Here is a 15,535-nt window from a genome sequence, read left to right as displayed (position 1 = left end):
GTATGTGATAGTCTGTTCATATTGCGGGCTATATTTATACAATTGATTATCGATGGTAGATGACGTTGCAAATGTGGGTCAAATAAATTCACTTTGTACTTATAACTATATCGAGGTGCATCTAAAACAAAATTAAATATCAATGAAAGTTTCCTTTTTTCTGTAATTTAATTCAAAAAGTGAAACTTAAATATGTTCTAGATTCATTACACATTAAGTGAAATTAATCTAGAATAAACATACTTTTCAGAAGGTCGACATTTCTGATTGGTTGTATGCAATATTCTAATATTTCGAGATACTGGATTTTTTATTCCATGATCAATCAATCATCCAAAAAGAAGGCCTGACATATTTCACTTTGTGTAATGAAAGTTTAACTTTTTGAATGGACTTTCCATGATATTCTATTTTTTAAATGCACCTGCAGACTGCTCACTGTCAACTATTTTATCATAAAACAATGCAGGGACATCAAGATTAGTTGGCAGAGATGACATCCCCTGTATAAAATGAACTGCCCCCTGATTTACGGTTTAAACTAGCCAGGCATTGTGGGAAAATGGGCCGTCTTTTAAATTTTTACATCAGTAAATCTGTGTTCGATCTCTGGGTCTACTTCTGAAAGCTGTGGCCTGGCACTTAACAGAATGACTTACACCTGGCTTGACAAAGCGACCCCTTTACATCCTGGATTGGCGTTTATGCAACTGACTAATCCAAAGTGCCCAGGCTAGACTTTGTCAAGGCTGGCTTTATCAATCATCCTGGATATCTTAATAGCACTTTTATGCAATAGGCCCCAGGACTTCAGTTGGTAATGAGGATAGACAAACAGGAGACAAACTTACAACCACAAATAGACCAGAAGAGGATTGTTTCAATGGTTCTTTTACTTGAATTTATTTTGGCTGCTTACAATTAACATTTCCAAATTGAGTACAATATTACCAATCTGGTTGATATTATATCGTCAAAACTAATTTCCTACATTGTAGTCCTTAGTAAAGCCCACGCTATAAAAACATTGGAATCCTACAATTCACATCATGCAACTTGATAGCACCTTACTGTAACATAATCAGGCATATTTTCTCAGATATGACAAAGCTTCCCCAGAGGAACAGAAGGCATTAGGATACAGGCTGAGCAAAACTAAACATGATTAGTTGAACTGCTGTAAAATCAATGGAGTTTCTCAGATTGTACCTGCTTGTACAGCCATCCCTGTATGGTAACCTCTGCTTTTGGATTTCTACGCATAGAGTTGGAGCGCTTTCCAAATGTAGCTGCCTTCCTGGGAGTACGGGATGTCTGATTTTCAGAAAAGATACAAAGGAGGTAAGGAGTGTTCATATGTTTATGTATTTTTCAAAAACGTAATCAAACAACAAGCAATGCACCCTATATAGTGAGGTCCAGAGGATCAACAGACACAGGAATTGGTTTTGACTGTTTATGAAGAAAAAAAGTAATGTTACTATATGTAGCCAAAATACCATCCAAATCGTTAAATGAATTGACTAAAAGCTGGGGTTGGATCAGAGCAATTAAGTTGATATAATTGAGCATTTTCTCAACCTTAGGGTCAAATGACATGAGGGACATGAAGTCAAAGAAGATTTCAAGAAAGCCTTGTTTGCCAAGACCCTAAAAATGACAACAGTGAATGTGATCACAATAATTCCTGAGGACTGATGAAATGGAAACTGTGTTTGATACCCCAGTAGGCTACTAAGTTTCTTTTTTCAGATTTGTGGATGCGCATTTAAAAAAATTGTATCAATAAAAATCCCCTAAAACTTGGGGGGCGCCCTTAACTCAGTTGGTAGGTGGTCCCCCCATGGGCCTCGGCCAGCAGCGGGCCCGGGTTCGATTCCAGCCCACGGTCGTTCTCTGGATGTCACTCCCCTCTCTGCCCCATTTCAACTCTGTATCTACTAGGGGTGGGAATCTCTTGGCACCTCACGATTCGATTCGATAACGATTAGATTCAAAATCAATTCTCAATGCATCTCGATGCTTTTTTTTTTTACGTAGGGGAGAACGGGGGAATCTGAGGCATCGGGTAATGTGAGCCACCCCCTGTATCTAGGCAACGGAAAACATTTGTGGTCATGTGAGATATATGTTTTCAAGCCCCTCTCATTTCCCCTAGTTAGAGTAGAGTAGAGTATGACAGGCTGATGTTATAATCCAGTTGGGTCTTCTCCTGTGTTCTGAGTCCCAGGCTGTTCTCGCTGGTTCTGATTTTCCTATGCTTTGACCCCCAGACACTAGCTGGCTCTAAGGGCCTGTGTTCTGACCCCCAGACTGTGTTCTAATCTAACTGGTTCTATCTTTCATTTGAATCTTATTAAAACCTTTTGAATTATAATATGTTGTATTTGATTTTGTTCAGAGTTACTTTCAAGTGTTTAGAAAATGTACTTTGCTTAATTGACCAAACCCCATAATTATTTTACTAGTCCGACATTAGTTCTGGAATGTGTGGCTAGCTTTCAGGATTCTTTCTGTTACAATATGTGTTGTTATGGTAGTTTCAGAGTGGAAAAAGTAAGTGGATCAGTTTACCCCACAGCTGGGCCACATGACAACTTTTTTTTAAAACAACCATATTTTCACTGCCCTTTGTCTTGAAAAAATTCTGCTAATGCCCATTTCTAGGAAACATCCTGAATTAATGGTAAATGTGTAAATTTCAGTGATAAATAATTTTAGCTCGCTTAGAGGGGAGCAAATGTAAAAAGTGTCTCAGATTACCGCGTTCTCCCCTATATAAAAAAAAATCCCCTAAAATTGAGATAGAAATCTTGTAAATTAAAATAATCCTGCAGTGTGGGATATCCTTAAACCCAGCCAGGGATTGGTTCATTTGTGTGTGTGTGCTTGTGTTTTCTCACCCGCGTGTAAGGCTGGGCTTCTGTAGACAGGTCTGACACCATGTTGGCACCTTTGGAGTGAATGATCTTCTCTGCAGCAGTATTCACCTTCACCTTCCCGTTCATATCCATATCACAGTGCCTGCGTAGAGGTGCAAATGTGTGAGCTCCTATCAGTGCATCAGTCCATTTCTTACCCCTTATTGTCTTATAGCCTGCCAAGAGGAGTATGTGGCTGCTAGAATATCAAGTTCAAGTTATTAGGGGGCCAAGCCCGAGTAGGGCCTGGGACCGCGTTTTGCAGAGCAACGCGGTTCCATAGCCCTGCTGGGCAGGGAACCCTATTGTTTTTGCTGGAGTTTTTATTATTCCTCCCCCCTCCCAGCGTAAAACTGGTGCTGCAGCCCAAACCGTAAACGGTTGGGACATGCCACTTGCATGACTTGTCCAGACCTCCGGCCTCTCAGCATACAAAAAAATTCAGACATGCCAGCCACTAGGTGGCGCTACAACAAAGGAAAAGGCGTTTTGGGCTATAACTTCCGCACCGAAAGTCCGACAGTCAAAAACTTTATATCCACAGATGCCCACAAGTCAGCTGCATCTTTTGAGATAGGCCACGCCCATTTGCGTCTATATACATTTTTCGCTACATCGCAAAAACTGTGTCAGTCACCAAAACATACTCCTCCTACAGTTTTCGCCCGATTTTGACCAAACCAAAAGCATTATGCTCTACTGACTCCCACGAGCAAAAGTTGGTCAAATAATTTTTCTACGACCATCGGAAGACCAAACGCTAGCACTTTAAAGATTCGATTTTTCGATATGGAACATTTCTTCTTCTTTTTATTTAAAATGGTGCTGCAGCCCAAACCGTAAAGGGTTGGGACATGCCACTTGCATGACTAGATCAAGGTCCGTGCCTGGTACACAGACAAAAAAATTCAGACAAGCCGACCACTAGGTGGCGCTATAACAAAGGAAAATGCGTTTGGGACTATAACTTCCGCACTGAAAGTCCGACAGTCAAAAACTTTATATCCACAGATGCACACAAGTCAGCTGCATCTTTTGACTTAGGCCACGCCCATTTGCGTATATATAGATTTTTCGCTACGTCGCAAAAACTGTGTCAGTCACCAAAACATACTCCTCCCACAGTTTTCGCCCGATTTGGACCAAACCAAAAGCATTATGCTCTACCGACTCCCACGAGCAAAAGTTGTATAAAGAATTGTTTTACGACCATCGGAAGACCAAACGGTAGCGCTTTAAGTAGCGCTTTAAAGATTAGCCGATTAGCTTCCTTGTAATACATTGTACGTAAGAGATCATAAATCCAAAACTATACATCGTGTTAAGACAACATTTTAGAAATATGGTCGTACTGTCTGAACAAACATCCTCAATTTTTTTTTTTAATTCGCCAAAAGGGTGCGCCAAAAACACAAAAAGTATACATCTCCTTATCCACTTTTTTTTTTTGCCGTTTGGTCTATAACTCCCAAACCGAACATCCCACGTTCAAAAACTTTACATCCCCGTATTCCGTAAAGCGAGGGGCCGGCGCCGTGGACGACGATGCCCGATTCCGAGTCGCGTGGGAGGCTTGGCCCCCGTTCACAACTGCTTGCAGTTCTAGTTTTATTTGTCATGATATGCATAACAAGAGCAGTAGTTGGCGATGGCGTTCTTGAATCTCAGGCTCCCTCCAACAATGCAACATAAAAATGGAAAAAGAAGATGCAAGTGAAAAATGGAATCTGTATTAACAGATTTAAATACAAACATATATAACTAACCAACAGATGTCTGCTGGTGGTGATTTGCATCTTTGATGATGAAGCTTTCTGCCACACTGAAGGGTGTAGAGCAGGGGTGTCCAAACTACGGCCCGCGGGCCAACTGCGGCCCGCGGCCCGCTTTTTATTGGCCCGCGGCCGATTTTAAAAATATAATGCAATATGGCCCTTTGAAAAAAATATATATACATTTTTTTGCATTTCTTAGTTAACCCACTAGTGCAGGGGTGTCAAAACTGATTGATTGGTCTTTGGCACATTTTAAAAATATAATGTAATATGGCCCTTTTAATTTTTAAATAATCTAAATGCACTCATTATATTACAGAGAAATATGTCCCATAAAAGAAAAAGAGCACCAAGGCCATCCCAGAGGACCCTGCATAATATTTTAATTTAAATTAATATTATTATGGAAAATCCATGTGTCCTTCTCCAATAGCTTCTAATTCATCTGACACAGTGTTTAAATTTTTTTTCATACAAAATTCTTCAGCTTTAGCCTCTTAATTTCCCTCTCAAAGTGCACCAGATTCATGCATTTTAAAAACTTAAAAAAATCTCCCGGGGGGGCATACCCCCGGACTATGAAACTAAACATCAGAGCAGCTACATGTCCTGATAAATGTGTTATTTTTGCAAAGTGGCCCGGCCCTTTGTAGATTTTTCTGTATGTGGCCCTCAGTGAAAAAAGTTTGGACACCCCTGGTGTAGAGGTCCTGTATGAATATAATCTTCCTCCTGGTTCTGAGCAGCTTTCACCACCCTCTCTAAAGTCTTAAGGTTTAGGGCAGTGACACTTCCATAACCAGGTGTTGCAGTCAGCCAGGGTACTCTCAATTAGGGTAGCTGATTCCCGGATTCCCATTGAAACCAGAGGTGTCTTTTAATACTACTTTATTTTGCATATTGTTTGGTTCTTGGGCACTTTATGAGAATCATTGCACAATCCTCCTGTACAAGACAAAGCTTAGAACAGATACAATGAGCCCTATATGAATATACGCTTACCAACCAACAGGCCTGTTCAGTAGCTTCTGTACACTTATTACCAGCGGAGTCAATGACGTGTTAGGGGTCATAGCCCGGAAGTGCTGGAGACTGTGTATGCAGAGCAACGTGGTTCCCACCATCTCTACCATTGAGTACTTGAGCAAGCCACTTAACCCTAAACTGCTCCAGGGGCGCTGTACTATGGCTGACTCTGCGCTTTGACCCCTTCTGAAGTTATTCCTCTATGAAGAGGAATTGAGAGGGGATATGTGAAAAGACAAATTTCAATTTGCTTTGTGTACAATTGAGTTAATTGACTTACTTACTTACTAACTTACTTACAGTTTTTAATTATTATTCTGTATTACTTGTTGAGCCTTAAACTGGTTTGGCAGCCTAAACTGTAAGGCTACTTGACGTAAATACGTGTTTTGCCTATAACTCCCAAACTGAACATCCCAAATTCAAAAACGTTACATCTATGTACAGGTCCTTCTCATATAATTAGCATATTGTGATAAAGTTCAATATTTTCTGTAATGTACTGATAAACATTAGACTTTCATATATTTTAGATTCATTACACACAACTGAAGTAGTTCAAGCCTTTTATTGTTTTAATATTGATGATTTTGGCAAAAAAGTAAAGGAAAACCAAAAATTCCTATCTCAAAAAATTAGCATATTTCATCCGACCAATAAAAGAAAAGTGTTTTTAATACAAAAAAGTCAACCTTCAAATAATTATGTTCAGTTATGCACTCAATACTAGGTCGGGAATCCTTTCGCAGAAATGACTGCTTCAATGCGGCGTGGCATGGAGGCAATCAGCCTGTGGCACTGCTGAGGTGTTATGGAGGCCCAGGATGCTTCGATAGCGGCCTTACGCGCCCCACACACATCCTGCGTCTACCTCTGGAGCGCGTCGCCTTACCTTACTGCTGCCTCTCTCGGACTTTTCTCGGACACACATGCAACGTCTCAGCAGCTGCTGCTGCAGCGCTGCTTCTAAAAGCCCTATCTTTCTACATAGAGTTTTCATAGATAATTCCCATTAAAAATGAAGTTATTTCATGTCATCTATGATGCATATGATTTATATTGAGTCTGGACAGTAATCCGTGCGCCCCATTGCCATTTTTTTTCTTTTTTTTTTGCCATATTTTCGCTTGTTGGAAGTTTTATTTTGAAGGGGACACACCAGGAAATGGTGAAATTACAGCGAAAGCTGCCAGTATGAAGTCAATATGACTCTCAACAGAGTATTTCAAAAATCTTTACTGATTTATACGGGAGAGAGAGAGGGGGGTGTGGTCGGGGAAGAAGAAGGCCGTAGACACAGATAGAGCAACGGAAAACTGTTGCGCTCATCATGATCTTTTTTATTTCTTCACTATATTGGATCTCTATATGTGTCATTTATCCAAAAATGAAATGCCAGAACTAATTGAAAATTAGGTTTTAAATCCCTCGGATTTTGATTGCACAATTAAATCGTGAAATAAAGGGATTATTCGCGTATACGACTGAGGGATGTTTTATTTTGAAATAAACACACCGGGTAAACGTGTAACTAGAGTGAATGCTGCTGGTATGACTGTCAACAGAGTATTTCTCTATCAGTTAAAGCACAGAGACGCGAGAGAGACGCGCTGCTCTCAGAAAAAAATAGGCGAGCCTCCTGAGGTGAAGGGGAGCGGCGCTGCAGACGTGCCTCCGACGCGCCTCAGCAGTGCGTCTGAGGTTGGATGTGTGCTCGCTCTACGTTGATTTCACAGTCTGTGACCAAAAGTCAGACGCAGACGCGAGGTAGACGCGCAGTAGAGGTAGGATGTGTGTGGGGCGCGTTAAGCTCATCCACAGTGTTGGGTCTGGTGTCTCTCAACTTCCTCTTCACAATATCCCACAGATTCTCTATGGGGTTCAGGTCAGGAGAGTTGGCCGGCCAATTGAGCACAGTAATACCATGGTCAGTAAACCATTTACCAGTGGTTTTGGCACTGTGAGCAGGTGCCACGTCTTGTTGAAAAATGAAATCTTCATCTCCATAAAGCTTTTCAGCAGATGGAAGCATGAAGTGCTCAAAAAATCTCCTGATAGCTAGCTGCATTGACCCTGCCTTTGATAAAACACAGTGGACCAACACCAGCAGCTGACATGGCACCCCAGACCATCACTGACTGTGGGTACTTGACACTGGACTTCAGGCATTTTGGCATTTCCTTCTCCCCAGTCTTCCTCCAGACTCTGGCACCTTGATTTCCGAATGAAAAATTTGCTTTCATCCGAAAAAAGTACTTTGGACCTGTGTCTTACCCTCTTGCTTGAGGGTGTCAATGATGGCCTGCTGGACAGCAGTCAGGTCGGCAGTCTTACCCATGATTGCGGTTTTGAGTAATGAACCAGGCTGGGAGTTTTTAAAAGCCTCAGGAATCTTTTGCAGGTGTTTAGAGTTAATTAGTTGATTCAGATGATTAGGTTAAGAGCTCCTTTAGAGTACCTTTTCATAATATGCTAATTTTTGGAGATAGGAATTTGGGGTTTTCATGAGCTGTATGCCAAAATCATCAGTATTAAAACAACAAAATACCTGAAATATTTCAGTTGGTGTGCAATGAATCTAAAATATATGAAAGTTCAATTATTATCATTACATTATGGAAAATAATCAACTTTATCACAATATGCTAATTATATGAGAAGGACCTGTATTCTATGACATAGGCCACGCCCCTTTTGTGCCTATATTATATTATATTATATTATATAGAAACCACAAAAAGTTCAGAACTGACTTTTTCCAACTCCTTTAACAGTTTTTTGCAGGATTGACCCCAAACCTTACACATAACATCTAGAGATGCTGCAAACCTTCGGGGACCATACCTGAGTCTCCAGCTACACATTGGTAAAGATGAGTGAAAGGTGGCGGGGTTTCTTAATACTATATTAATATCTCCTAATCTGTTGTGAGAATTTGCAAGAAACTCAAAGCACACCAAGCTGGGCCATACCTGAGACTACAGCTATAAATCTGTCACGATAGGTGCAAGTGTGCTGGGCTTATTAATATTTACATTTCTCTCTGAACTGCCTACCTGCAGTACAGTCAAAGCTTTCGGCAATCAACCTTGCATGGCTGATACAAATGCATACCCACATGTCACAGGTCACAAAAGAAACATGCCCACCAGTAGTTGGCGCTACAATCGACGAGCCACAGGTATTGATTGCGAGGGGCGCTTGGACCCTGTTCATAACAGCTGGCAATTCTAGTTTCCACTTGTGATTATTAAACTTCTTGCCTGTTTATTGGAATAAGTATTGGATTTGCATTTTTCCTTTCTTTTTTTGCAGATAGGTGTGAATACATGTGGCTAGAGATAAACAATAGTCTATACAGTAGCTGCTGTTCAGTTCTCAGTACGGGTTACTTACTGTAGATAGGAATGTATTGGTGTAAGCTCTACAAGCTGGATCGGGCTCACTGCAAGTCCAGCTGATTCACTGGGGTCATGATGACTGGAAAGAGAAAAATTAACAACAAAGAGGATATGAATGGTGAAGATGAAATAGGATGTCGATCAGCTCGCTTCAGTTTTAAATTGGGTTAATCAACAACGACGATGATAATTACAGTTACAACAATGACTACAACTTATAGTTTTGTCCTTCATTTTAGAAGGTAATGTGTTCTGCTCTGTCAGACTTTTTTTAAATATGTCACCAGCCATCACTGAAAAAATCAAGGTAATAGAAATTAACTTGGTGAAAACAATTGTCCTATTACTTAGAGGAATGATAGAAAAGACTACAAATGCAATGGCATACTAAACAATTATTATTCATACACTGATGACACTCAACTCATAGAATTCTTCCTCCATCCCTATATCCCATCAGTGGCGTTTTTACATATACTGTACATGTACTGGCTCTGTAAGGTTAGGCTCAGCCCGTCAGCCCAGTAAGGAAGGGGTTTGCTTTTCCATTCCAGCAGGGGTCTGTTGGTGTGCATTAAACTGATGATGCTCTGTCCGCTGAGGCTTATGTGTATGAATGTATTTGACTGCCAAGTGTGGCCTACCGTTGCTCAACTGTTAGCCTAAAAAATAAACATTTTAAATTACGCCTTGCCCTGAGATAATGAAGCATAAAAGCATTGACCTCGTTTACCATAATACGTCCATGGTTTATTGTCAAAGTATTGTTTAACACCGTGAGCGAAATGCTAGTTTAAATTCATAAATTAGCATTGAGCTAATATAGTTTTTTTATTCTTTTCTTGAGCTAGCAGTTATGCTAGATATGCAGGTAGTTATTTGGGTTTTTATGACAAGCTTCTTGTAGGTGATATATTCTTTATAATTTGAGGTTTGCTTGTATTAAGTATTGCTCATCTGACTGAGCAGCTTCACATGTTGCTAGAGGGTCAGGGGTCACTGAACGATGACGCATGACGATGACGTATATTCGCGGGTTTTCTCCGGCAGATTTTTATCGGTCCAATCAACGAACAGAGGGGGTGGCTCAGAAGTCGGCGCATGACATACATACATCAGGACCAAACATTATGCAATTGGTTGGCAGATCCAGAGTGGCACTGGGCAGATGCAATAGTTTTAAACTTCAACAGAAACCCGCCTTCAAGTGAGTAAACGTTTGTCAATTGAGCGATTCCAGGCCTTCTGTACAAGTGAAATGAAGTATAATGGTCTGGTAGGACCAGGCTAACTTGAGTATGCGATCCTCGGAAAACGAGCCTGCTCTTCATCTCCCACTCTCGCCTCCGAACTGATGGGGACAGAGCACTTAGTGTTTCTACCCCCACCCTCTGAAACTGTCTTCTCGCCAAGATCCACAATGCCACCTCTCTGAACATTTTCAAGACAACCCTGAAATCTGTATGTCCTTTGGACTATATCTCTCATCGACTTTGTCTGCTTTCACTATTACTTTTATTTATTTCTACATACTGTTTTTGCCTTGTTTGCTTATTTTATGCCATTGTCTGTGTGTTGTCCTACTTTGAATCGGCATGTGGTCCCTTAAAAGGCACTAGATAAATTTAAGATATTAATATCATCATACAATAAGAAGTGCATTTCAAACTATTTCAATGACTCATCTGACTGTGGCTCCTTTAGGATACGGCTGTTTGGTTAACTGTGTATGTGTGTGAGTGTCTGTTGGGGTACAGCACAGGGTCACATTATTTACTAAGGGAAAGGATAGCAGAGACCAAAGGGGCATTTAGTTATAGCAATAACACTCCAAGATCTTCCCTACACATTTCATCCACTACAGAACTCAAATTATCATCAGAATCCAGAGTTCTCTTGCTTTTTCCTCTAATTGTTGACGTGATTGAGACAAGCAAACTAGGTTTGACAGTTGACCATATTCACCACCCACTAATGACATCACAATCTCAGCTGATGCATCAGCTGATCTGAACACAGCAGCACTGCTGATGTCTGCAGTAGCTTACAGTCCTTGCTTCATATCAGTGTTCAGAATCCTCATTTCCTTTCGGTTTCAAATTCACATGCTGTTGCTCTGGATCATGGGGGTATTGGAATGTGCATGTGTTTGTGTGTGAGCATATTTGTGTGCGAACGGCCGAGTGTCTTTTATCAGACATCTGGCCCAGTTTCTGCACAAGATATCTGTGTACTGTACAGTCTCAATCTCCGTTTTTCTCTCACACAAACACACATGCCTAACAGTAGGATTGTGTGTGTGAAGGAGAAAACCGAATGACTTAGACTTTATTCAACAAAACCAGTGCTTTATTGGGTTTGTTTTGAATGCATGGAGTCCCTTTTGGTTTTTGACAACAGGCCTTTTGTTTCCTGCTGGGGGAAATATCATTTCTCATAACCATTCCTGACAGAAAAGTCACTGATTTGAAGTAATTCATCACTGAAACACCAAAACATAATCACAAAGCATAAACAGTATGTGTGTGGTAAATCCAATGCCTAACATTATTTTGATCCACAACTAATTTTCATTTACATATACAGTCATATGAAAAAGTTTGGGAACCCCTCTCAGCCGGCATTATAATTGACTCTGCTTTCACAAAAAAAATATAAAAGTGGTATGTCTTTAATTTACCAGGAACAGCTAAGTACTGGGATGTTTTCCAAACAAAGATTTTTTGAAAAGCAGTATTTGGTTGTATGAAATAAAATAAAATGTGAAAAACTGGCTGTGCAAAAATATAGGAACCCTTGTGGTTTTGTTGATTTTAATGCCTGTAACAGCATGTAAAACTGATGACTTTAAACACAAAGTTGGTTGGATTATGTTGTTAAGCCTTGAACCTCATAGAAATGTCTGTTTAATCATGAGAAAATGTATTTTAGGTGCCTAAATGCAAGTTGCACTTCTCTTTGACTCTCTGCTGAAGTGAGACAGAATGGGATCATCAAAACAGCTCCCAAAAGATCTGAAAAACAAAGATTGTTCATTGTCATGGTTTAGGGGAAGGCTACAAGAAGCTTTCCCAAAGGTTTCAATTGTCAATTTCGACTGTAGGGAACGTTGTCAGGAAATGGAAGGACACAGGCATAGTGGCAGTTAAACCCAGGCATGGAAGACCAAGAAAAAAACAGGAGCGGCATAGGTGGAGGATTGTGAGAATGGTTGCACACAACCCACAGATCACCTCCAAAGGCCTGCACGAACATCTGGCTGCAGATGGTGCATCTGTACATTGTTCAACAATTCAGTGCAATTTGCACCAAAACATCTGCTTTTTATAAAGACCAAATAACTTAATTTTTGTTTCATCAGTCCAAAGCATTTTCTTCCAATATGAATCTGGCTTGTCTAAATGAGCTTTTGCATACTCCATGCAACTGTATCTGTGGCGTGGGCGCAGAAAGGGCTTCTTTCTCATCACCCGGCCATACAGATGTTTTGGTGCAAATTGCACTGAATTGTTGAACCATGTACAGATACAAAATCTGCAGCCAGATGTTCTTGCAGGTGTTTGGAGGTGATCTTTGGGTTGTGTGCAACCATTCTCACAATCCGCCGCATATGCCGCTCTTGTACTTTTCTTGGTCTGCTAGACCTGGGTTTAACTGCAACTGTGCCTGTGTCCTTCCATTCCCTGACAACGTTCCTTACAGTAGAACTTGACAATTGAAACCTTTGGGAAAGCTTCTTGAAGCCTTCCCCTAAACCATGCCAATGAATAATCTTTGTTTTTAAGATCTTTTGGGAGCTGTTTTGATGATCGCATTCTGTCTCACTTCTGCAGAGAGTCAAAGAGAAGTGGAACTTGCATTTAGGCACCTAAAATACCTTTTATCATGATTAAACAGACCTTTATATGAGGTTCAAGGCTTAACAACATAATCCAACCAATTTTGTGTTTAAAGTCCTCAGTTTTACATGCTGTTACATGCATTAAAATCAGCAAGACCACAAGGGTTCCCATATTTTTGCACAGCCAGTTTTTCACATTTTATTTAATTTCATAAAACTAAATACTGCTTTTCAAAAAATCTTTGTTTGGAAAACATCCCAGTACTTAGCTGTTCCTGGTAAATGAAAGACATACCACTTTTATCTTTTTTGTGTGAAAGCAGAGTCAATTATAATGCTGGCTGAGAGGGGTTCCCAAACTTTTTCATATGACTGTATGTTGTAGCAGACATAATGCCCTCCTTATTTTTATTTTTTTAAATAAATATAATGAACGTTTCATCCAACAGATGACTGCCACTGTTATTTCATCAGATACACTTTAAATTCACGTGACATGTACGTACGCTGTCCATTAGAAATTAATTGGGGGAAAAAACGTAATTAACTCACAATTGCGAGGCCTTTTCGGGAAACTACTACACCAACAAAGCTATTACACATTTTACTGTGAGACTGGGTTGCGGTCGCAAGTTTTCCCCATCCATTCCACCCCTTAAAGACACACACACACACACACACACACACACACTCACACACACACACACACACACACACACACACACACACACACACACACACACACACACACACACAAAGTACTCTATACATCACTGTAAAGAAAGAAAACACTTCAACCATGCATACACAGTCATGCTTGCTCATGTTTTCCTGTTTGCTGCCGCACTGCATTGCAGTCATCTCTGACCTCCACGCTGCTTGTGGTCCACTCTTCCTCCCTTCCCCCACTCCCCCTCTCCTCCCTGGGCTAGTCCTATCTCCAGCCCCCCCTGAACCCCTCCTCCACCTACCTGACTCTCCTGTCCACACGGAACTTCAGCATCCTGCCCTGAATCAGTCATGTACAAGCAGCAGACACACACAGAGCAGAGGGATGAGGGAGAGGTGGAGAGCAGCTGGACAGATATACATCGCTGTCCTCTCCTCTCTCCTTCACACTGCATGCCTCTCCCTCTCTCTGCTGGCTTCCCCACCTGTCTCATACTCCTTTTACTTTCTCTCTCTCTCTCTCTCTCTCTCTCTCTCTCTCTCTCTCTCTCTCTCTCTCTCTCTCTCTCTCTCTCTCTCTCTCTCTCTCTCTCTCTCTCACACACACACAAAAACACACACACACACAAAAACACACACATACACACACTGCCTTCTGGCTGAGAATTGCATTACTCAGCTTATTCAGTCTGGTAGACATACACTGTCTATATCATGGCCTGTCACTCCCCATCGCTCTTTCTCTCTCAATTCAATTAGCTTTATTGGCAGGACAATAGACATATCTTGCCAAAGTACAACAACAAAATGAATCACAATTACTACTACGACTACTACTTATTATATGTATTATATAATAGTTTATATTATAGAATATAATACATATATATATATATTCATTTGTCATTGCATGTTATACATTATTGTTATATATACAACATAACTTTGTTTTAAAAGTCCTGGTAGCAGCATCTTAACTATATATATATATATATATATATATATATATATATATATATATATATATATATATGAAAGCACATTTTTTAAAGTTTTCTGCCAATGTATTTTGTCCTGCACACTCACTGCACAATCCTTTTTTTTTTTGTCAAAATCAGCGAATATTTATAGTCAAAAGTGAACTGGACAAAAAGATAATATTCCCCAATACTGACAGCTTCCACAGTCTGTCATACGTGAATCAACTGCCGGCCTGATTTCAGAACTTCACAGCACATAGCACTGCAGGCAGCAGACGTGTGGCCCAGTTGGCAACCTCAAACTATTCTCTAGCATAGGACAATATGGCCCAGGCTTCCTGGGCCATATTGTCAGAACACATTCAGAACACATTCATTCACAAACACACACACACACACACACACACACACACACACACACACACACACACACACACACACACACACACACACACACACACACACACACACACACACACACACACACACACACACACAGTTATCATCTACAAAGGACCTGTCTATTATCCCTCAATTTCATGTTGTCATGCAAATTCAACCTGTAAACAGTGTATTGTTACCTGACTTACTGACAAACATAGCCAGACCCACTCCAGCAAGTGGTAGTGGTTGAGTGGAATTATTTGAAACACTGAATTGTATTGCTTAATACATGACATTACTACATGCATTTAGCACTTTTACTCAAATAAATACCTTTATAGACTGATTGTTTGAAAAAAATTATATTCCATTCACTAATAATATAGGGGAGAGTGGCCTAAGTTGTGCCAGTGGGGAAGTTGTGCCACCCCTTGTTTCTAGAAGACCGTGGAAGAAATTGGAAATGTGACCACATATTTAAGAAGATACATCTATTTGACTCATCCTGTAAAGAAGGGAGACACAAGGAATAAGATAT

General features: G+C 40.4%; 1 protein-coding gene across 4 annotated transcripts in view; it reads right to left on the bottom strand.

Moving 5' to 3' along the window:
- plekha6 (pleckstrin homology domain containing, family A member 6) overlaps positions 1 to 15,535 on the bottom strand; it is a 65,984-nt gene that overhangs the window by 45,729 nt on the left and 4,720 nt on the right. For all 4 annotated transcript variants that reach the window (XM_080026104.1, XM_080026103.1, XM_080026106.1 and 1 more), the window contains exons 2-4: positions 9,119 to 9,202; positions 2,904 to 3,024; positions 1,210 to 1,314 (exon numbers count right to left, since the gene is read on the bottom strand). In XM_080026104.1, the coding sequence (XP_079882230.1) occupies positions 1,210 to 1,314; positions 2,904 to 3,014 (216 nt within the window). In that variant the 5' untranslated portion in view covers positions 3,015 to 3,024; positions 9,119 to 9,202. The remainder of the gene's footprint in view (positions 1 to 1,209; positions 1,315 to 2,903; positions 3,025 to 9,118; positions 9,203 to 15,535) is intronic.

Source organism: Ammodytes marinus (genome assembly GCF_949987685.1).
Source record: "Ammodytes marinus genome assembly, chromosome: 4".
In the NCBI taxonomy this organism is placed as follows: Eukaryota; Metazoa; Chordata; class Actinopteri; order Uranoscopiformes; family Ammodytidae; genus Ammodytes; species Ammodytes marinus.
Note: the sequence above shows the minus strand (reverse complement) of the source record. Positions and strands in the feature narration are given on the sequence as shown.